This window comes from Belonocnema kinseyi, chromosome 3 (genome assembly GCF_010883055.1).
Source record: "Belonocnema kinseyi isolate 2016_QV_RU_SX_M_011 chromosome 3, B_treatae_v1, whole genome shotgun sequence".
In the NCBI taxonomy this organism is placed as follows: domain Eukaryota; kingdom Metazoa; phylum Arthropoda; class Insecta; order Hymenoptera; family Cynipidae; genus Belonocnema; species Belonocnema kinseyi.
This window is the reverse complement of record NC_046659.1, coordinates 71,496,324-71,520,742: the sequence shown is the minus strand read 5'-3', so window position 1 is coordinate 71,520,742 and position 24,419 is coordinate 71,496,324. Positions and strand designations below refer to the sequence as shown.

General features: G+C 29.1%; 1 protein-coding gene across 1 annotated transcript in view; it reads left to right on the top strand.

Annotated features, from left to right (window-relative positions):
• LOC117168736 (cilia- and flagella-associated protein 300-like) overlaps window positions 1–24,419 on the top strand; it is a 69,894-nt gene that overhangs the window by 7,711 nt on the left and 37,764 nt on the right. The window contains exon 2 of the mRNA XM_033354469.1: window positions 7,021–7,340. Within this exon, the coding sequence (XP_033210360.1) occupies window positions 7,021–7,340 (320 nt within the window). The remainder of the gene's footprint in view (window positions 1–7,020; window positions 7,341–24,419) is intronic.

Genomic DNA, 24,419 nt, shown 5'->3' with positions numbered 1-24,419 from the left:
GTTGACGGAAGCAGAGCTGCACGCGATGAAGGTAGACAATGCATTTCAAAGTGAATGGCTCAACGATGACAAAGGCGGAAACCATCGCGCCCCGATAAAATAGAACCGCACTAGAAAATTTCTCTTTTCCTTCTCTCGCACCTCCCACACTTTTCCTTCTGTTCTGTTTGTCCTCAACACTCAGACCCCCCGCAGAGTGTCATCGTACAAGATCCGTGGCATTCTCTAACCGTAAAAATTGAATTCATGAACATGTCGACCTCGTTACGAGGGATGACAACTGTGCTTATGCGGTCCCTTTTATCTTGACTTGCCACCTGCAGGGCAATATATTTAACCTTTTCAAGATAAACTCCTTGTTTACAACGAGTACTCAGGACCTTTATCTGACAGAAAAGATCGTTAAATTTAATATTATGAGCGAATAAATGTCTTTGCTTTGTGTTGATTTTATTTTTCAATCACTGATCAATATTTTCTTCAAAAAAATTTAAGAATTACCCTCCCGCACTTGCCTTCCCCTGCTACTCCTTAGATACCAGTATTCCTTCTCCCCTCACTTTAACCTTCGCCTCCTTTCTCAACTTCTTCCTACACTAATTCTCCCTCGCTTTACATCCTTAGCTAACTGTTCCCTCCCTCTTATTCCCTTCTCATACCCTCTATTTTCTTTCCGTATATACCCATATTTCTAATAATTTTCCGTAATTCCTCTCCATAATTTTTTATACTTCTTTTAAGCATTTCCCTCCCGTACTTGCCCTCCCCTAATCCTCCTAGATTTAACTACTTCTTCACCCCTCGCGTAACCCTTCGCCTTTTTCCCCAATTTCTTCCTTCACTAATTCTCCCTCTCCTCACTTCCTTAGCTAACTTTTATCTCCCTCTAATTCCCTTTTCATCCCCTTAATTCCCTTTGCCTACTCACCCTTATTTCTAATAATTTTCTCTCCTTCCCCTCCATAATTTCATCTTACTTTCCCTACTTGCTCTGTCATCATCTCCCATTATTTCCCCTCTCCCCATTTCCACTAACTTCTCGTACTCTCACTTCATTTGTTTTATTTTCCCTCAACTCATTTGCCCTCATCTCCCCTAATTTCCCAACCGTAATTTATTCTCACTTTCTCTTCCCCTTTTACCATTATAAAAGTTTCTACCTTTTCCTACGAAACCCTGAAAATCACTGATGAAATCTTTTGTACCTCGAATTCAACTTGCATTATGATCTACACAATTTGTACAGAAAATCTTAAATTCATCGCACGTAATCTTTGAAATCTTATTTTTAATTTAAGCCAAAAAAGTTTTAAAAGTCTTTAGGGTTTGCCGAGCCATGACTAAAATTGTTCAAGCATTGTCCCAACAGCCTATAATTATTGAAGATTTCTTATGTGTTTTAAAGCGCTTAAAATTATTCCCTTCCGAACGACTTCAGGCCCGATTTTTAAATTAAACTCAGTGGAATTTGTTATTTAAACTAACAGAACATCAAGATCGGACATTTGACGAATATTTATTGTTTGCTTAGAAGAAAAGATTTAAGAGATGTCGCAATGTATGAGAATTATTGCAGATACACTTCTGGAATATAAATATTCAGTTTAAGATTTAAGTCCATGATTATATATAATTTATATCAACAAATATTTTCATACCATTTCAACGGCAGAAAAAACTTTATATTGATTAAAAACGCCTGAATATCTTTTAGGAGTAGTATTTCAAATGGAAAATAATCAATAATTAACAAGTACCGTTTTTATAAATATTCTAATACACAAATTTTATTTTTTTCGAAGTATTGTTTTTCTCTTCCAAAAACTTTCAAATTAATTATAAACTATGATGAATAGTTGCAAAAAAATATTAAGATTAAATATTTGTATTATTAATAACAATAATATAAACAAATCACAAATATATTGTTTCCCATTCGGAAAAAATTATTTTTTTTCGTTCAATCATGTTGCAGCTATTCCAGTGGTTGCAATTCATCAAGAAAGTGTGGCACCATCTCGAAATTGTTATCGTTATTAACAATATTTTAAATAAACAGTATTCTATAGCAATTGTGCGCCTGGATAAGCGGATTTTTTCTACATAAAAAAGTAACTTCGTCAGTGATTTTTAATTAATATTATTAAATAATATTAGAAAATTTTGGCTTTCTTAAGCAAAATATTTTTTAAAAAGTATTTTAATATATTTTATTGCTATAGTATTATATCATATAAGAAAAATTGGTTCATTTAGTGAATCTCATTTTTTTCACAATAATTCGTGAAGAGAGAATATACAAAATTTGGAATCTGTATACTTTTCATAATTTAAAATAATTCATTTTTGCTTAATCCTGTTCTTGCATTTCAAATATGTTACTATTTATTATAATTTATTCATATTCATCAATAATTAAGAAAAAATCTATGCTTATCTTTTATTTCATATTTTATTTCACAAAAATATCTAAACAATAAGTATAAGTGGTAACAAAACCTATTATTAAAACCAATCACAATTGTGAGAAGTTACTAAATTTGCTTAATAAAATATAATCACTGAGATAGGTGCAACATGATTTAGCAGAAAAGATTATTATTGACAATGCAAATATTTAACACTAACATTTTTCTGCAGATACTTACTATAATTAAGAATTAATTTGAAAGTTTTCGGATAAGACAAACAATACTTCGAAAAAAATAAAACTAATTTATTGAAATATTTAAGTAATTGTAATAGTTAAATAGTGATTATTTTCGAATCGAAATACTACTCCTATGAGATATTTAGACATTTTCAATCAAGGTCAAGTTTTTCGTAGCTGCTGAGCATCGTATGACAAAAATTATTTTTATAAATTTTCTAATTTATAAGTTTATAAATTGATTATAACAATTAGCTAAAATCTTAAACAGAATATTTATACTCCTGAAGTTTATCTGCAACAACTAATATCACGATCAGCAAAAGAAGCTAGAATAACTCTGAAAATAACAAAAAATTTCAAAGTTCTTGGGTTTATTTGAAAGTTAAATCTTTATAGTATTGTCATGCATTGTTAGGATATTTTCTGTAGGGCAGATTCTAGAAAAAAATTCTTAAAAAGTCTTAAAAAATTACCAAAATACTGTGAAGAGTTTTCTTAAAAATTAGCCCAAGAACTTTAAAAAATGTTGGTTATTTCTGAAGTTATTCCCATTTTTTGTAAACATCAAGATTTCACGTTTTTTCCATATCTTTTTTATAAAAAAGACAGTTTCCTTGAAAAAAATTTTCTCCTTAATATTAAAAAAATCAAGTCAATTTAGTAACAGCTCAAAAATAGGCTTGTAGATTATTTCCGCCGGTACTGTACATTCAGGAGATAAAAATATAAATTCAGTAAATTTCTAAAATATTGAGTTGTTTGACAAAAATTATATTCATCTAACTCAGGATCAAGTGTATTTTTTTACTATTTGAGAGTTTTTTACTAATCAAGATACACTAAAAACTGATAGGTTTAAAGAATAAAAAACATTTTTAAAAAATTATTGCATATCCCATGAAAATTCGATTTTTTATGAATTGTCTACACAAAAAAAAAGTTTTTGGAAACATGTCCCTTAACTTCGAATGCTCTGCCACTCTTCAATTTATAAGAATAATAATTCTATCAAACGCATTTTAATAACGCGCGAAATCTAATCTTTAACTGGTTAAACTTCCCTTTCTTATTATCCAATAAATTCCTGTGAGATTCTCGCTTCTCCCACATGCTGGATATCCTGTCACATTGTAGCTGAGTAGAAAATTATAGTAAGTAAAATTATAGTAAGTAGAAACTTCCAGGGGAATTATATTTGCGCAAAAAATGGTTCGAATACAATTTTTTCATCAGTCAAAGCCACAATCACCTCGAATTATTCTGATAAATGATAAATATTAATTCTGCTAATTGATAAAACCAATGATCAGATAAATTCTTTTACCCGTTTTGTCGATAAAAAAGATTGACAGCACACTATTATGGCCCTAGAGCTTCTGATGAACGACCTTTCATTTATTTATGAGAAGTCATTGGTATACCGGACTTATTTCCATGTAACTAACGTGATACCATCTAAACGGAAATGATACAATTTTAGTGCTTATTTATTTCTTTATTTACGAGAGATATGTTAACCATTCAAAATTGGTTAAACAACTTACTAAATAGTATAAGAATACTTTTTGTACTAACTTAATTTTACATTTAGATTTAGAAAGAATTTGTATTATCGAACTGTAATCTAATCATTTAAAAGTCATCTAAGACAACAAATATAGAAGAAAAGGAAACTAAGGAAAATACAGAATTTTAATTCCCTGTTGTTTTGCCAGTCCAAAAAAGCACAGAAACATTTTGTTAGATTTATTTTATTTGTTCGTTTCATCACAACGAAAAAGTAGACAATTTATATTATGGTCATTCATTTCTTATAAAATTAATTTCACATTTAGAATCAGAAATTAATTTGATTAGCGAACGATAAATAATCAAATCAAGTGGAAGCCTTATTGGATAAAACTAGTAGAAATAGAAAGTCAGTTCCAGACATTGTTTGAATTTACCATTGCTGTACCAATATAAGTAGAAAAATACATTTTTGACAAGCCCTTCAATGAAATGATTCTAAGTAGAAAATCCTAATAATTGCCAGACATAGCATTAATCCGTTTTTACTATCGTATTTTATTTTCTCGATTTAATATACTGAACAAGTAGAACATTTTCATCATGGCCAGGCACACTGTTTGAAAAAATTAAGCAATTTATAAAAAATACATTTGTTAGAATAATCACACTTTAATTTTTTTCGCTGAATTTGCTTCATTTCATCTTCATTTCATGAACTTACCAGTCTGAAATAATTTCAAGTAGAAAGTGCCAGTAATGATCAGACATGCCATTTTCCAATAAACATATTTTCTTACGACAGTCAAGATTTCAAACATTCTTTTTGTAAACACTATTTCTCCACCTAAAATTAATACTGGCCCCATTCTGAATAGTTTTGAGTAAGAAAGAACAAACATTTATGATTAGCTGTGGTTTTTACAATCAATTATTTTGAACAAATACCTAAATAAGTCATTTTTCTTTATGAAAATACCGGTTTTTCCCAAAAAAAATATTAACAAATTCCTCATGAAAGATCTTCAGGTTAATTAAATCAGACTTTTAATTTTAGCATTTAAAATTTATTTATTTTATTAACATTTTTTATAAGCAAATAGATATATTAGCAATTTTTCAATATAAAAGCACCTCAGGCGTGCTTGAGGAAACTATTAATACTTTTTTTTTAACAATGCTTTAAAAGAGAAAAATGGCTAAATTATGAATTTTTTATAATAATTCTTTATAAAACTGACAGGTATTATTGAATGTAAGTTTGTTTTAATTAGAATTTATTTAGTCTATGTTCATAAATAATTTTGCATAGAAAATACTGTTTACATAAACACAAGTCTTGTAATTTTGCAATTATTTAGAAAATTTATTTACTGCTAATATCTCGTAAAGAAAAGACCATTAGCAGATAGAAAAGAATTCCTATATAGTTGACTTTTCTGTACTTTACAACTTTTAGAGTCCCATTAAAATCAGTGACACATGAGGGTGTCTCGTCCCTTGTAAGTATAACAAGTATTTCAAGGTCAAACGCCCGGTTTTATCCCATTAAATATTTCATAAAAAATACATATTTCAATCCAGTTTCACTTTTTCATTTCGTTTTTGTATTCCATTTGAAATTTATTCATTTTTCTGTTTGAATTATTGAATACTTCTCCACATCCCTTTCTGGGTGACCGAAAGAAAAAGTACCGTACACAAAAGTACTAGTAACGATTCATTTTATTTTTTTCGAAACTTTTACAATTGCTGATGGAATTTACATATATAAAGCAACTACTAGTAAAATTGGAATAAAGTACCAAAAATGATCGAAATATGTCCCCTTTCAACAGGACTTTTTGAGGAGAAAAGTACCAGAAAAGTCCCCTCTACTTTCTTAATTATTTTACCAATTCTAAACCTAATCTTTTGTTTTATTTTCTTTTAGTCGATATTTTTAAAAGTGCTAATGGGATTTATATCTAAAAAAGGTCCTGCCAAAATGAGACAAAAGTACCAAAAAAGTCCAAATATATCCCATTTCAACAGGACTTTTTTGTACTAAAAAAGTCTATCCGCTTAGCGGGCACGTTTTACAATATTTGGAATCATTTTTTTCCTATCTTGCAATGTTTGACCGCAAAATGCAATCTTCGATTTTTGAAACAAGACATATTTTAATCTTTTTTTTTTCCTTTAGTCCTACTTCAGCAGTAGTTTTTTGGCACTTAAATTCTATCAGTACTTGTAGAAAGTTAAAAAAATAAATGAAATTGAACTTCTCTAGTACTTTTATCTCTAAAATTATTTAAGGCTTGGACAAAACAAAAAAATTAACTGGAACGTTTTATCATACTTTTATATTAAAAAGAATTCTGCTTAAAATATAACAAAATTATGTGGGACTGTTTCGATAATTTTGTCCTAGAAAAGGCCCTTAAGCGTTTTTAAGAGGTTCGAAATAAATAAAATTCAACTTTTCTGGTACTTTAGTGACCATTTAAACTTTTAAACAATGTTAAGGAATGTTTTCAGTTCATACCTATTACTTTAGGAGGACCTTGTCCAGGATCAAAATCGGACAATTTTATTTCACCCGGGAATAAATTGAAACAAAGGGATTAATTTTTGCATGGATTAATGTTTTCATCATCTATGAAGACATTTTTATGCATACAATTTATTCTCCAGTTTTTTGGGAATTGTAGCTTTAAAAAAAAAGTCCCAAATAATTGAAACGAAAGAGAAAGAAGTGTGGAAAGTATTCCAGCCTTGTTTTTGTTTCATTTTTTTTTTTATTATTATTATGAACTGTGGAAAATACACTCGAATGGTATTAAGAAAACGGCATGAAGACGTGGAATTGCCCTCAGGTGTACATGAACCTTGTCTACGCGATGGCTATTCCAATACCGTCTTTTATAATCTCGGTGATATACCTCACGGTCGCCTACTTCAAGATTTACAACGAAGATGAGGAGGCCCTCGTGGGTGGCGATGATGGCGAGGAGGGTGCTGATGCGGAAGGTAGCAATGCGACACCACTTCCGCCAACAAGCGGCGCGCTGACGCCAGGTAGTGAAGCTTTCAGAGAGGACCTGGCAAGCTTCGGGCATCAGTTTAATGTGGCCATGGCTGACGAAATCAGCAGGGAAACTCTCAACGGCATACCAAATTCTTATTCTATTCAGGGGTAAGCTAATTTTCCCTCATTTCCATAATCAACCCTACCTTCTATTATTTTTATTTTTCTACATTGTAATTAAAAAAATCGCCTGAAAAAAATATTTGTACTGAAGTAGAACTTGTTTCCACTACCTGTGTACCATTTCCCTACTGCACAGCCTTCGCGCACACAGCCGACCTGATGCTGCCGATCCTGGTTAGGGATCGTCCATATATTACGTAAGAATTTTTTCTTTTGCTTATATCGCTGTGTCCTTTTCAACTTGATAAAAATATTATTTTCGTCTTGATTCAAACAACAGAAAAACGTCTTACGTAATATATGGACAATCCCTTAGCGGGACTCCTTTGTACCTAATGAGGACAAGATACAGAATATAGCAGTTTTTAAATTTAACACTTGCTAATTTACAAACGTACTATTTAAATCTGTGAATTGTAATAATTCAATCGATATGTTTTTTGACTTAAGAAATTGAAACACAGATTTCGAATACTATATTTTTAAATTACCAAGTGTTAAATTTAAAAAATTTTATATTCCGTATTTTAGTCCTTTTTAGATATAAAGGGCTCACGCTGACTAGGCTCTGTGGCTGCAGTTTGGCTGAGTGGGGCGAAGCTGCGTAGTGGGGAGATAGTAAATAGGTAGATGAATTACTCTTAAAGAAAATTATATTAACAATTTATGGTTAAAGCCTTTAGGGACTAGGAATTACGATTTAATATTTTTCGGGATAAAATTTACAAACATTTCGTTTGCAAATTTTTTTTCCCATCATACTCCGACCTCTATAAACTGTGGAATCCACTAGAAGAGGCAGCCATTTCCCGGAAACAGATAAATAGGTTAGCACCAAACAGCTAACATCTGCTGAAGATAAACATTTTACAACCAATAAAACTTGTAATTTTGTAACAAGCGATTTGCAAATGTAGAATTTTAAACCGTCGCGTCGGTCTCAACAACTATAGCCATACAATTTTGCACAAAAAGGTTAAGACTGTAATTTTCTACAAGTATCTAGTGAAGGTCAAATAAAGTATTTTCCATTTTTACGGATTTTAATCATCATTTTCTGAAAGATAATTCCTATTCAATTCACCCCTTATTCGGAACTAATTATTGTAAACAGAAGAACACATTTTTCGGCCCCTTGAAAACTTTCCAGTAACAAAAATGCATAAGGGAAAACTCGCTCAGGCCCGGAAATTGAAATTGAAAATACACCGAATTTATTATTTTATTTAATCAAATTATCTTTGTAGCTTGTGTTTTTAAAAATTCCTGAGTATTTGTAGTAGAGTAGTTTAAAAATACATTGGAATTTTTTCAATCTCCATGAAAATCACCTGGAAATTTGTTAGAAGCCACGAAAAAATATATAATTTTTTTTTATTTGAAACAAATTGTATTAAGAGTTTCTGCAAGCATCATGAAGATTCAAAAGACATTTTTGTGCATTTTATTCAGAATCATCCATATTAGGTGAATCGAGTTGAAACTCAAATCAATATTTCTATTCGCTTCAATTTATCTGAACTTAATGGCTTAATTTCACTGAATTCCCTTGAATTCTTTTAGATTCCCTTGAATTCTTTTAGATGCCCTTGAATTCTTTCCAATTCACTACAGTTTGACTTTAATCGATAAAATATTTTTTATTTTTATATTGTATTGCGAATAATTTGAATTCATTTGGAATTTAGTCTGCATTTTTTTAATTTCCTTAAATTCTTAGGTAGTTGAATTTTTAAAAGAAAACGGCAAATTATCTACAAAATAGTTGAATTTTGAAACACACAGTTTAAAAAAAAACTAATTTTCTGTAAAAGGTTAAATGTTTATCTATATATTTTTCAAGCAACAACCGAACTTTAAACTAAAAACAAAAAATATAATAATTAATGCTTCTACAAAAAAAGATTTTTATTTGAAATAAAACAAAGTTTAATCCTACCAAAAAAATAGAATTAAAAAAAAAGTTGAATTCTGAACCAAACCACAATAATTTCCAAGCAAACAGTTGCATTTTTACCCTAAAAGATAATTTTTTAACCAAGAAGATGGATTTTCTAAAATAAAATACTTAAATTGGTAGCCAAGCTGATCAATTTTCAACGAAAAATGAATTTTTTACAAAGTAGTTTAACTTTCGACAAAGTAGTTGATTTTTTTACTAAAGATAACTTATCAACAAAGTAGTTGAATTTTTGACCAAAGATGACTTATTAACAAAGCAGTTGCATTTCCAACAAAATAAATTAATTTTCAACAAACTAGTAGAATTTTTAACCAAACAAGATGAATTCTGAACCAGAAATATAATAGTAGACGTTTCAAACAAAAATAGTTGGATTTTCTTGGTGAATTCTATTAATGCAGTTCAAATTTGAACGAAAAACAAGAAAAAGGGAAAAACAGAAGTTTCTTGAAAACAGAGGGAAACAAAAATTCTTTAAAAACTGGAAAAAGAGGGGAATAAGTGTAAGGTCTGAAATATTCAAGTGCTTTTCAAATTTGTTAAGTTATTATTGAACTATATCATTGCAGAAACATACTAAATGTTATCTCAATTTGTAAAGTTACTTCCCCTGGCCTCCTCCTGTCACCTTTTACAAACTTTAGTGTTTAGCGCAACCGCCTCCCCCCCCCCTAAAATTAGTAATTTAGTTTATGGACACACCCTACAATTCAGTGCTTATTCCTTAAGTCCAATAAATAAAAAGGAAATAAAAAATACTTTCTAGGGGCAATTTTTTTTAATAAAATAAAACTTGTGTCCATCATTTTTCATAAAAATGAAGAAATTTAGTGGGTAGCGTCTGCAGAATTAAAAAATTTAAATATTTATTAGGCACACTATTGTTCACAGTTTATTTTTATTAAATTTTAAGCTTCTATTCAGGATAATTTTCGCCTCCCTTTTAATCTTTATAGATCTACTTAATTCTTTCTTCTTTATCCTCTCACCGTTTTTAAAGCACTTAAGTTTACAAAAGAGTCAACCCTTTCAAGTTTGAAGCTTGTCTAAGAGGATAAGAGCATATTTACTTGAAAACGTACAAAGTTGTGTAATAATCTTAGAGAGTATAATCTATACTTTGTGTGGTAAGCTTTAGAACTTCTGAGCTTTTGTGAGGCTTCCGATCAGCCGCGCGTAAAAGCGAGGATTGAGTAGAGAAAGGATTTCAACCCCTTTTGTCTAAACACATTACAATCGTGTACGTTGAAAGGCTTAAGCGATCTTTCACATCATAAATATTTTCACTTGATTAAACTGAAGAAACACAAGTTTTTTCTAAACAATGAACATATTAAGAATATAACATTTGTACGTAAGTTGTTGATAAAATTATTTCTCGATTAATTGAATTTTGCAAAAAATACATATCTTTTGAAAAAATATTACAATTCTGTTTTTCACTTTATTGTTTATATACTTTAGACGATACAATTTAGTAAGCGTGTTTGCAAACTACTTAAATAATCTCCACGAAAAATTCTATCAGATGGTCTGTATAATTTTGACAAGATTTTTAACGAATTTTTCTCCCGATGGGAATTGCTTGTCCTTCGTATTTCACAAAACTCTAAAGGGAATATCCGGGAACTCCCAATGTATGCAGTATGCATTCTGCAGAAGTTCCGCAGAAAATCGATAAAATATACCTTACAAGGATTTCCTGAATAAAGACCTGGTCTCGGGCTCCCGCAACTATTTCCATTTTTTGACACTTTTTTTAACAATGCAACTAATTTGCTGATTTTTTTTCAAATTAGAATAATATTAATATTTTCTCAAATTGCTTGCTAACACAACTATTTGATCACTTTGCATTTTAAAATATTTTTAAATTTCTTCGCTAAATTTGCCAAAATAATATCCGCTATCTCGAAATCGTAATTTCAAAAATTGTTAAGATTTTGAACATTTCAGAGAGATTTCAAAGAATTTCAAAATTTTGGAAATATTTCAAGAGATTTCTAAAAATTTTACTAGATTTTAAAAAATTACAATGCTTTTTGAAGGATTTTAAGTATTTTAGGGGATATGGAAGTATTCCACAGGGCTTAAAACTTTTAGAGTATTTTAAAAGATTCTAAGAAATTTCATCTAATTTCGGAGATTTCAAATTTTGCAACATTTTTGAAGTAATTTTAAAATCTATGATAAATTTCCAGAGATTTAAAATATTTTAAAATATTTTAAAAACTTGAAAGGATTTTGAAGGTGTATCAAAGGCATCAATCGATTTCCAAGAATTTTAGGAAATTTTCAAGAGTTTCTGAAGAAATGAACAAAATCAAAGGAAGTATAAAAAAATGTTAAGGGACTTTTAGGGATTTCACCAGATTTAATGGATTTTAACCATTTTAAAGGATTGTAATGAATATGGTGTTTTTTTTAAAGATTCCACGAAATTTCATGTAATTCCAAAGAATTTATAAAGCTTATAGAAAATGTCGAAAGATGTAATCAATATTTCCATAAATTTCAAAGAATTTCGTAATATTTTAATCGATTTTAGAATATTTTTAAGTTTTTCAAAGATGTCAAGCGATTTTAAGGAATTTTGAAGGATTTCAAGAGATTAACAAAATTTCAAGGGATTTCAAAGAATTTTTCGGGATTTCCTAAGATTTTAAGGGATTTTGAGGTATTTCAAGGAAGTTAACACGAATGAATGGATTCATTAAATCTCCAAGGATTTCAAGGGATTAAAAAATTTTCTAACGATTTAAATGTTTTTTTCTAGGGTAATTCAATGTATAAGTTTAATTTAATTTATCTTATAGGAATTTCCAATTATCGATACATTACGAAACAAATTAAATTTTATTATTAAAGATTTCTACGGATTTAAACAATTTCAAAGGATATGAAGGAATTAAAAGGATTTCAACGGATTTCAAAGATTTTAAGTGATTTGAAAATATTGCATAGAATTTTAAGAGATATCAAACATTGAACATGACGTCAACAAAATTTGTTAGGTTTTTCTAAGATTTCAAGGAATTTCAAAGAATTTTACAAGATTTGAGGACAGAAGTTTAACATTTATAGCATCTCCAACTATTTATGTTTTTAGGGGAATTTTACCAATTTCAATCGATTTCAAAAATATCAAGAGATTTCACAGGTTTTTCCAGTTTCTCTACTGTTTATATTAATTCCTTATATATTTTCGTATTCTTTTTTAAAATGTTAATTATCGTATAATTATTTTCTATCAAATTATTATATGTAATAAATTTTCTATAATCCATAAAATCTTTCTCAATTTCATTTAAAATTTTGCAATTTTTTCAGTTCCACAAAATCTTGAAATCTACGGTACATCAAAAATACGAGTAATTAACCCCCTTTGCAATTTTCAGAAATGTAAGATTGTTCTAATTATACTTTAATTTTCCTAATTGGAACATCTAATGATCTGAATATATTGGTTCAGAATTAACCTTAAGAAAAAAAGTTTCTGTAAGGAAAAAAAAACTGATAGATCTTTTATTGAGTGTGGTAAAAGTGAGTGGCCTATTATCTGCTCTTAAACTGATAAACGGTACTTTGAAGCACAATCTGTATACGTTTAAGCACAATGCTTTTATGAGGTTGATGAGTACATCACGAAGGGAATGTGAATCTTGATACTAGTGCTCTTGGTTATACAGTGCAATGATCGAGTTGGCGTCTAGCAGTCTATTTCGAATACACGCTACTCAGATGAATGGCATTTTCGTATATCTATATCCTTTATCCATTATCAACATTACGAGTCAGCCAGGCTTGGTCTTATTCACGTTTCCTGTGCAGAAACCTATTGGAAATGCATACTCAACTCACAATGAGAATATCGATTGTTCTTGGTTATTCAGAGGAGCGGTTAAATCAGATACACTTAGCGATAGCCTATAAACCACGTTACCAATTTGATGGAGAGGGGTGGGGGTAAAAAAACTATGGTTGGTAAAAGGGTGAGAGATCCGTAGAAGAGACGTTATAATAATAATATTTATTATTATTATACCATTAAGCCATATACCTTTCAGGGTGAGCATGACTCACTTGGCGGGGAAATAAAATCTAGGAGGTGGTAATGGGGGGGGGGGGGGGGGGGGGGGGGGGGGGGGGGTAAAGGGAGTGAGGGTAATAGATTGTTAGGTTGATCTAGAACTTTCGTTATTTATCTAAAAAACACGTTCGTTTCGCAACACTGCTTCGACCCAGGTCGCTGATCAATCTCTCTAGCGATCTCCCCAGGCGAAGAGCTTCACAAAGTCATTATGTATACTTCTCCACTCGGCCCCATTAGTATCCAAGGTTTTTTGTAACATGCACCATTCTCTCCACTTTATGGTAACTTATCACTTCGTTTTTTTCCAATTACTATTGAATGCTCACAATCAGTGTGTTAAGTGCCAATTCATAATGAAGTAAGGTTATAATTCTAGCTTTCCTAAAAAAGAAAGCTGATGGAAAATGCGTAAGTGCAACAACCAGAAAAAGTCTTTTTATAACTTTTTTTTACCACTCTATTGGAATTGGTCACTTCCCGCACGCTATACATGTGTGGAAACTTAAAAATTAATAAGAAGACCATTTTTTCAATTATAATTTTTATTTTTATTGAATAATGCGCAGAAAATTACTTTAAAAGCAAATTATAATAAGTAAATAAATAATTAATTACTTATAAACGAATACAATTTTCAAGAAAAATCCGCCTGGTTTCGGAAATAAGGCATCTCAGCTCTTGATTGAAATATATCACTAATTGAACCTCCTCTTTTTCAGAAATACATTATACATTTTTTGCAGGTAATTTCATGCGCAAAATTCAAAAAGATAAACTTCAAATTGAAAAAAAATTTATCAATTTTTTGTTTTTTTATATATTTTGAATATCAAATAGGTACTTCCATCAATTATTTAGACATGCCGAAATTTCGGTCAAAATAGTCCCTATTCCAGTTCTATTTATACTGAGAAAATTCTGGCATTTTTTCCGCAATTTTTGTACCCGTAACCATGTCCGTTTTCTAATTAAACTACCGAGGCTCATAAAATTTGTTTCTAACCTATTTTAACTGGCAGAAAAGCCTCAACGACCTGCAAAATATGTTCCTTGTTCGTGTAGACCTCAAATTTGTTTTATGGAAAAGGGGTTTATTAAACATAAGTTATTGTCTAGATAATTGCATATTAAAATTTCGAATTCTTCAAGAAAAAAGTAAAAAATTTAAAATTGTAAACTATTGACAGAGTTGATGCAAAAAATCTAGAACGTACACACGTATGATTTTTTTATTTATTAAATGTAGGATTTCGACCAATTTCAGGAAAACAGGAGGTTTATAAGGGATTCCAAAGGATTAAAAAAAATCAGGAACTGACATTGCCTTCAAGACTTTCAAAAGGATTTTAAGGGATTTTAAATGTTCAAACTAATTAAAAATGCTTTTTATAGGATATCAAAAAATTACAACCTAATCCTAAAAATGTAATTATGGAATTTTGCTCGCAACCGATTTCAAATGTAGAATCCTGTCTGATTGGCAATGGATTCGGTTGAATGAAATTAAAAAAATTCAAGGTGAATTACAAAAAATCAAATGAATTGAAAACAATATAAAAATATTTTAAAAACTTAATTGAATTCAGTAATGAGAGAATTCAAAAGAATTTTTTGATTAAAAAAAAAACCTTTTTCAATCCATTGTATTAAATAGACATAGGTAAATTTAGAAAAAATCAAGTAAATTAAAAAATTCAAATAACTTAAAAGAATTCAAGGTGAATTCTAAGAAAAATGTAAAAACTCTTCAAATGTTTGAAACCCTACTAATTTTTAAGCAAGAACGTGACCACTGACTACAAAATAATTCATGTTAAATTTACAAGGATTCAAATGAATTTAAAAAGTATTTAAAAATCTAAACCAAATCCCTTTATTTCCGTAAAATTTGGTTTTTACAATGAAATTCGTAACAAAATCAAGCTGAACTTAAAAAAGGGCATTCAACAAAATGTGATAAATGCCGTTGAATTGAAAGTGACTCACAAAGACTTCGAGGTGAATTAAACAAAAACTCTGAAAAAATCCATTACATTGACTAAAATTAAGCGTATTCAGAAGAATTGAAAAGAAGTCAGAAGAATTCAGGATAAATTAATAACAATTCAGGGAGAATTCCAAGTCAATTACGAGCAATATCTTAAAATCTCTTGAAATGTTTGAAGCCCTACGAAATCCCTCACTTCTTGTGAATAAATTCTTCGAAATCAATTAAATTTTTTTTAACCGTGAAATCACATGAAATTCGATACTTTCTGAGATCCTAGAAAATTGAGAAAAATATCTTTATTGTTTTTAAAACTCGTTAAAATGATTGAAATCCACGAAAATCTTTTTTAAAAAACCCTGAATTTTAAAAAAATATCTTTTTAACTTTCTGAGCCTGCAAAATTGTTTTATATTTTCTGGATTTCTAGGAAATCCTTTACAGCTGCATGCAAATTTATTTAAATTCTTTAAAATTATTAAAACCCTTTCAAATCTTTTGAAATTTTTCATATCTTCTGAAAATGCCTTGCAATATTTTAAAATAGTCTCAAATATTTTCTTCTTAAAAAATCTTTTCAAACTATTGAATCAAGTAAAAAAATTCTGAGACCAAATGGGGACCAAATCTTGAAAATAGTGTATTTTATCGACCATTAACTGAATAAAGGATTCAATAGGGGATTTAGGGATCGGTATATAAGGCCTTTGATAAGCAAATAATATTTAAATGAAATTTATGTAATTTATTGATTCAACTGTGCTTATTAAACATAATTTAATACACTATGGTTATTAAATTTATCTAGCAGAAGTAAATAATTGGGACCATTTCAGTGCACCTGTTCCGAGGTTTTAATTGAAACTGAGGTAACTTGTGGAGCAACAGGATTAAATTTCCAGGGCAAAATGAAACAGAAGCGTAGCAGGATGTTTTGGAGTTTCCGAGAGATTATTTTTTTTATTATTTTTTTTTATTTTGTAAAAATAGAGTTATTTGCATATAAAAGGGAGTAACTGTGCGTGAGAGAGGTCACTCGACTAGGCAAGAAAGACGCAAGCATCGATTCTGTCCCACCCCATTCCCAACTCTAACAAACTCCAACTGCATTTACCACCCTGTATAAGCCTCACCTGCAACCTCTTGTGCACCTTAGCAAGGTCGATGTACATTTGGTCAGTTGCACAAGAATCCCTCCATCGAGCGTAAAATCTACTACAGCAAACCTATTACTATTGGGGTAACTTCTCCACTGTGGATAATGCAACCTACAGTGGATAATCATTAATTAAGAGCATAAATTAAAAAGAATATGATCATTTTAACTTTAATTTGTATGAACACTTACAGTAGTTCAACTATTCTTTAAATTAAATTTATTATTTTACATACATTTTACTTACATTTACATTACATGTATTAAGCAGGCAAAATTTGGAAGTCCTCAACAACAGCTCCGATTTTGATCATTTTCTTTTTTAATTTGTTTTTTAATACTATTTAAAATCACAAACCTTTTGGAGGGGGCAAACAATTATTTATATTGTTTAAACAATATTTATGATATTTATTTGAAAAATTAAGTTTTGTCCCCACTTTTTTCTAAAAATCTCTTTATATAGTAATTTTAGAATAAAAAAAAGTTGTTAAAATAAATTGTATATCAATAATTATATATTTACATCGTAAAAATTTGCTGTGTAGTCAAGAAATATGTACGTGTCTGACACACTATTGCGTTATATTTGGTTAAAAATTCATCTTTTAAGATATAAAATTAATCATTTTGGTCGAAAATTCCAATATTGGGTTACAAGTTGAAGTACTTTTTTAAAAATGTATTGTTTGGTGCATGGCTATGGTTGACAATTGATATTTTTGGTTAACAATTTTAGTTTTTTTTTAATCCTTGACTTTTGTTTTATTTTTTATTTTTTAAATAAAAATTAAACTATTTCAGGTGAAGATTCATCACTTTAGTTAGAAATTCATCTATTTGATTAAAATTTTACTATTTTTTTAAACATTCGGTTTTTTGTAAAAAATTAATTGTTTTGATTGAAAATTATAATATTTCAGTTTTTAATAAAATTTTATTTTTTTCAAAAAAAAATTCAAATATTTGGCCGAAAATTTATCTTTTATAGTTGAAAATCCAATAGACTGTTTAAAAATTCATATTTCTTTTTAAATTCGACTTTTTCTCCAAAAAATTAATCTTCTTGGTTGAAAATTCATGTTTTCGGTTAAAAATTAAATTATTTAGTACAAAATTAATCTGTTTTGAGAATAAGAAAATTTGTAAAAATTTATTTCAATTTTTTTAAATTTCCAAAAATTGTTTTTCACATTTATATTTTCTATGTAGTTTTGGACGGCCTATTCTGAATACTTTTCAGTCCCTTATAACATTTTTTGCAAGGGTTATAGTTATTACTAAAGCTCTGAAATAATTAATTATAAATAATTTTGATCTCTTCGAGATATTATCATGAAAAGAGATCATGGGAAAGTAATTTTGGAAATCGATAGTTTCAGAGTTGTTTGTGGATATTTAGGGAAAAGAAGGTAATAAGTTGTTAGAGACAGTAGAAATAGATAAAATGTCCACGTGGCGTGGTAATGAAAAAGGTAATGTATTCGTTTAATTCGCATAATATACAAGCGTGCTATTTTTATTTTTCATTGCGATTGATCGTATCTCTGATACGCAGAATATTAATGAAAATTAAATTTTCATGTCACTGCACTCTTAAATAAAAAAAAATGAAAAGTAATTATTCGAAAAATTTTTACTGTATTTTGATTTAATTTTTAGCTATTTATGACTGCAATATGAATAAAAAATATAAAAATCTGTTGTTTTTTTTTAAGTTTTTGATGAATATCGTATAAAAACCTTTTTTTACACTTAAAGATCATTAGAAATATTTAAACAATAGAAATACTTGTTTGTCCCCTTTAAAAGGTTTCTGATTTTAAATAATATAAAAAAACCAATTTTTTTTTAAATATCAAAATCGGAGCTGTTTTTGAGGATTTCCAACTAAAATGCTTCGTTGACGCTACTATTATCCACTGTCGGTTGCCCTATCCACTGTAGGGAGGTTTCCCCTATACGAGATAACTTCTTGCTCACTGCGGCGAATGACTGAAGTTCAGGAAATTTTAATCAAATTCAAATTGCAATTAGTCTGTTAGATACTATGATAAGAACTTTTGACTTTGAATGATTTGTGCTATTTTGTTGCCTAATAAGAGAAGGCCGCCAATTATTATGGATTTTAGTTTCGATTCATAATGTTTTTAATGAAAAGTTCATTACCCAAGTTAATTTGCCTAGGGGTTTATTGCTCCTGCAATCTGTATAATAAATTTTTTGTTTCTATAATGAATGTCTTATCATTTTTGGCGATTCTAGTAAAATCATTGTAGAAAATCATTAAAAGAAAATAAGTATAGAAATAAGGAATGTTAAAATATTTAAAAAGCTGATGCAAAGAAAATATAAACGAATTAATCATTTATTTAACGTTTGATTTAAACAATTTTGAAGACATTACAATGAATTTAAGCAATTTTGATGGACTTTCGCGGAGTTTCTATCTTTTAAAAATATTTTAAAGGTTTCCAAATATTTTAGCTAATTTAAAAAGATTTAATTATTTTTCAAGAGATTTAAAAATATTTCCACGAATTTTAAGGAATTTCAAACAATTTCAAGACATTAAAAAATGTCAAGGGGTTTTAAAGGATTTGGTAGTAGTTCCAAAGAATTCAAAGGTATTTCTAGTAAACTTTGTAAAATAAATTAAATTAAATTAGCAGGGATTACAAACGATTTCAAAGATTTCGATGGATTTAAAGGTATTTCAAGAAATTTCACGAGATTCAAGAATCACAACTATTAATAGGGATTTATAGTGTTTTTTATAGAACTTTGATCTATAACTTTCATTTCACTTCAATTATAGAGAATTTCCATGGATTTTAAACAATTTCATCGCCTCCGATATAAATTTCACAAAATTTGAAATACTTTCAAAGAGATCAAGAAGTTTTAAGAAATTCCAAAGAATTTCTACTTTCGAAAGATTTTTACGGATTTAAGGCTTTTAAAAGGATTTAAGGGATTTCTGAAAGTTTCGACTAATTTAAAAATATTATTTAATCGGTTTTGGAAAGATTTAAGACTCTTTCCACGATCGTCAAGGAATTTCGAAAAATTTCTTGGGAGTTTATAGGATTTTAAAGATTTACAAAGATTTTCGGGGATTTTAAGGAATTTCAAAGAATTTCAAGAGATTAAACAATTTCAAAGGATTTTAACGAATTTTGTAGGAGTTACAAAAAAATACAAAGATATTTGGAGTGAATTTTGTAGAATAAATTTAATTAAATATGAAGGGATTTCTAGCGATTTCAAAATTGTCAAGATATTTTAAGGTATTTCAAGGAATTTCACAACATTGAAGGATTTCAAAAATAAATAGGGATAAATCTTTTTTTACAGAACATTAATAAATAAGTTTGATTTAATATCAATTCCAGAGAATTTCCATAGATATCAAACGATTTTGTCAGATTTAAAACAAATTTCGAGTCATTTCGACGGATGTTTAGGCTTTCAAAAGGATTTCTAAAAGTTTGCAGTAATTTAAAAATATTTCATCAATTTCGACAGGGTTTAAAAATATTTCCATGAATTTCAGGAAATTATAAAATATTTTCATGAATTTCAGGAAATTATAAAATATTTCAAGTGATTTTACAGTATTGTTATGTGTTTCAAAAATGTCAAGTAATTTTAAGGGATTCCAAAGAGTTTCAAGAGATTACATAATATTCAAGGGATTTAAAAGAATTTTTTAGGATTTCCTAAGATTCCATAAGATTTCAAAGGATTTTAAGGTATTTCAACGAAGTTAATAAGATTTAATGATAACATTAAATTTCCAACGATTTAAAGGGACTACAAAAAATTTCAGGTATATTAAATGGTTTTTCTATGGTATTTCAATTAATACGTTTAATTCAATTTATATTCTAGGAATTTCAAATAATGAATACTTTACAGAATAAATTAAATTTTATTTCAAAGCATTTCACGGATTTGAATAGTTTTCAAGGATATGAAAGCGAAATTCTTTATTTTTAAAAATTGCTAAGAATTTCAAGAGAAATTAAAAATTTAACAGTGTCAAAGAATATGATACGATTTTCAAAGATTTCATCTAGAGGTTATTAATTTTTTCATAATGTTTACCAATGATATTAAAAATAAGGAGTATAAACAAGATTCGAAAAATGCATAATGCTCTATTTTGCTAAATATTCAGTTTATATAATAAACTAGAGCAATATTTGTTAATGTTTGTATTCTAAACAATAACCTAAAAGGAGATATCAAAAAACTCAGTGTGTAATAATTTTAAATTATTGACTTTGGGTTTTTTTTGTCTCGATGACAAAGAATTTGAGGTCAGATTAAAATTAATTAATTAAATTATTTATAATTTCATTGATTAATATATTATCAGACTCAATATCAGCAACTCGAAACCCCTAGGGTAAGTAATTTCGAGTGCAAATATGGTCATAGTTCATATTGAAAAACTAAATATTAAATGGTTTTTTTCATTTTTTTTTATCTATTCAATATTATTTTAAGAAAGTTTTTAGTTATATTGTAAAATAGACGTAACATTTGAAATCTGTGATTGGCATGCAGGGTATGGATTTCTCGTTATACCGGAGGTGAAGTTAACAGATTCGATCTGCTTGTTACTAAGAGACCTTCAGTGAATATTAAAGTTTAACTTAATCTATTTGTAGACGTCAACTGTGTCAGTGATATCGATTTCTGATAAATGAATGCATTAATAAATAGCACAGTACAACATAAAAACGTTCCACATTTAGATTTGTTCCAGACTGATAAATTTTTAAGTCACTTGCTTCGAAGCCTGGTCATATAATTGATCATGTGTTAGCTATTAATAGAGAATTATAATCCTAAATAATGGATCGTATAAGAAATTTAATTAAATAAACTCTCAAATATTATTAAATTAATTAATCATAAATAATTTTCGTATTTTTTATATAGTTCCACGTTTAGATTTGTTCCAGACTGATACATTTTTAAGTCACTCGCTTCGAAGCCTGATCAAATAATTGATCATGTGTTAGCTATTAATAGAGAATTATAATCCTAAATAATGGATCGTATAAGAAATTTAATTAAATAAACTCTCAAATATTATTAAATTAATTAATCATAAATAATGTCAGTAATACAGCAACGTTATTCCTACTTCTACAAATTTTGTAACGCCTTGCCGTTACGGTTACTTTAAAAAAAAATGAATGCGTTACATTTTCGTTATTGTTTTTTATTAAATGTGTTATACATCTTTTTAAATTTCCAAAGCTTTATACAGTTTGACAGCAAACTGTTTTTACTTTAATCTATTATTTATTCCAAACCACAGACTTTTACACGTCATTTATTTTTATTCAAATAAAGTTATTTATTCAAAAATACCATCACAAAAAGATAATTACTTTTTATAATTTTATAACAATTGTATTAAATATTAAACGCTTTAAATTCCTAAGACTTCAAGTCGAAATATATTGCATTTTTAACAAAATAGTTGAATTTTCAACAAGAAAGTTAATTCCCAAACAAGATATACTCGTATAAATTTTCTACAAAACAGTTGAGTTTACAACCCAAAAATATAAATTTTCAACAAATTCTACAGTTGCATTTTTAATAAAAAAAAGATGAATTGCCGACCAAAAAGATTTACTTTTTACCAAAAAATATTAAATCCTTACGAAAAGTGATGAATTTTCAAATCAAAAGGATGAATTTTCTACAAAATAATTGATTTGTCAACCCTAAAATTCGAATTTTCAACAAAACAGTTCATTTTCAACCGAATAGTTTAAATTTTTACCGAATTTTTTAATTTTCAAGTAAAAAACAAATTTCTTAAAAATTTGAAACGACAAATGTAATAGTTGATATTTCAACCAAGAAAGGTTTTAATTTGAATAAAGAACAGTTGAATTCAACCAAAAAGACGAATATTCAACCAAAGAATTGAATCTTTAACCAAGATATATTAATTTCCAAACAGACGTTAAATTTTGAACAAAACAAAAAAAAATATATATATATAATATAAAGTAGTTCAATTTTTAACAAAATAGTTGGATTTGCGACCAAAAAATATCAATTTTGAACACAATAGTTGAATTTTCAAGAACAAAATAACATTTCCAACCAAACAGTAGAATTTTTAACGAAACGAGATGAATTTGACAAAAATAGTTGGATTTTATTAATGAGTTCTATTAATTAACTCTGCATTCAAGTGAAAAAAACGAGAAAAAGCAGAAAAAGTGGAAGATTCTTAAAAACAGAAGAAAAAGAGGAATTCTTTAAAGAAGTAAAGGTTTTGAATGAAATATTTTTCTTGTTAAAATAATCGCCAAGGAAAAAAATGTCAACAATTTAAAAATATTTACAGTAGTTCTCTCGTCCAAAAGAGCGTTTCCATGCTATATTCAATTTTTTTAGTATAAGATTTTTTTTGCATTCTACGCCCATTTTTATAAGGAAAAAAAAGCTTGGGTGCTAGACTTTTTAAAACCCAGTTGAACTCGAAAGGTTCTTTCCTGCAGATTTCCTCTCTCCTGGCCAAACGTCCAGAAAAATGCGAGTACTGCCAATAAATTCAGCTGCAGTCGCAGGTGATTACTAGTTGATATTAAATTCAAACAGTTATTCTCAGCCCACCTTAGTAAACGAAAATGTGTATATACCCATACTCAGTGAAGTGGATTCGTATGGCGGTATAGGGGAGAATGGTCCTAAGTCGGCACTGTACGCAAAGCCTGCACCCTTGATTTTTTCAGAGATGGCGCACATGTCGGCTTAAACAGTTTGTCGTATGACAGGTTGATAGACATGGACGTAATTTACGCTGACAATTGTCACTGTAGATTTCGCTTGACAGTGTGAGCGGGGTATACATTTTTTGTGCAAATGGAATACCATTTTATTCCATTCTTGTGAAGCAGCTACAAGTATGTAAATATTTTGAAAAGTTAAATCGATTAAGGGTATTGTTTTCTGTATTTTGTGTGCCTTCGCCTGATAAAGTCGATTTTCCATTCGAATTTGCTTCGTTTGCGAAATAGCATGCAATATGTGAACAATCGTAGATGTCCTGAGTAGACACTAAACAGGTGGTCCTGAATCGGAATTTTTTTGTGCTTTTATTTGTGTGTTATTTTATTTTGTTGTATTTAAATTCCATGTCACTCCTCACTTGTTGGTTTTTTAAATTTTGTTTTGACTGCATGTTGCTTGTCTCCTGTCGGTGTCCTTTTATTTTTTGCGTTTTCTTATTGACTTTTCGCTGATTTCGTTTTCTTGTAGGCATGGGTGGCAATTCGAAACGCAAGAAACCGAAGCCTGATCTCCTTGAGCTTCATTGGGGGCTCAGGGCCAGAGGGTGCCAGCTTAGGACAACCATTTTGAGAAATAGCAAGAATCAGCTTCTTCACTTTGCACTGCATTGCGACCCCAAAACTTAATGTGCTGACTTAGGACCACTCTCACTTATGTTCTCATGCTGAAGGACTTAAGTGATGCTTTAGCAGCGATGGTGCACAGCGCTAGTTTGAGCGCGCCTAGGGCGCGCGACTGTTCATTCTCGCGCTTCGCGCTCGGTAATATATTTACTTCGCGCTTCGCGCCTTAAAATGTATTTACCTCGCGCTCCGCGTTCGGTCTTTGCATTACCCTCCACATTTGTGCACAGACCACAATGCGAAATTTTCTACATTGTATGTTAAAAACTATTGTATCAAATTCCTATTACATTTTCTTTTTGTGCGTACCTTGGTTTGGCACTGCTTATGCAGATATTGCAAAATAATGTCCACATTTTATTTTTTCTGGTCCTAATAGGACCCTGTTGTGGTTGTTTAATCCTTTTT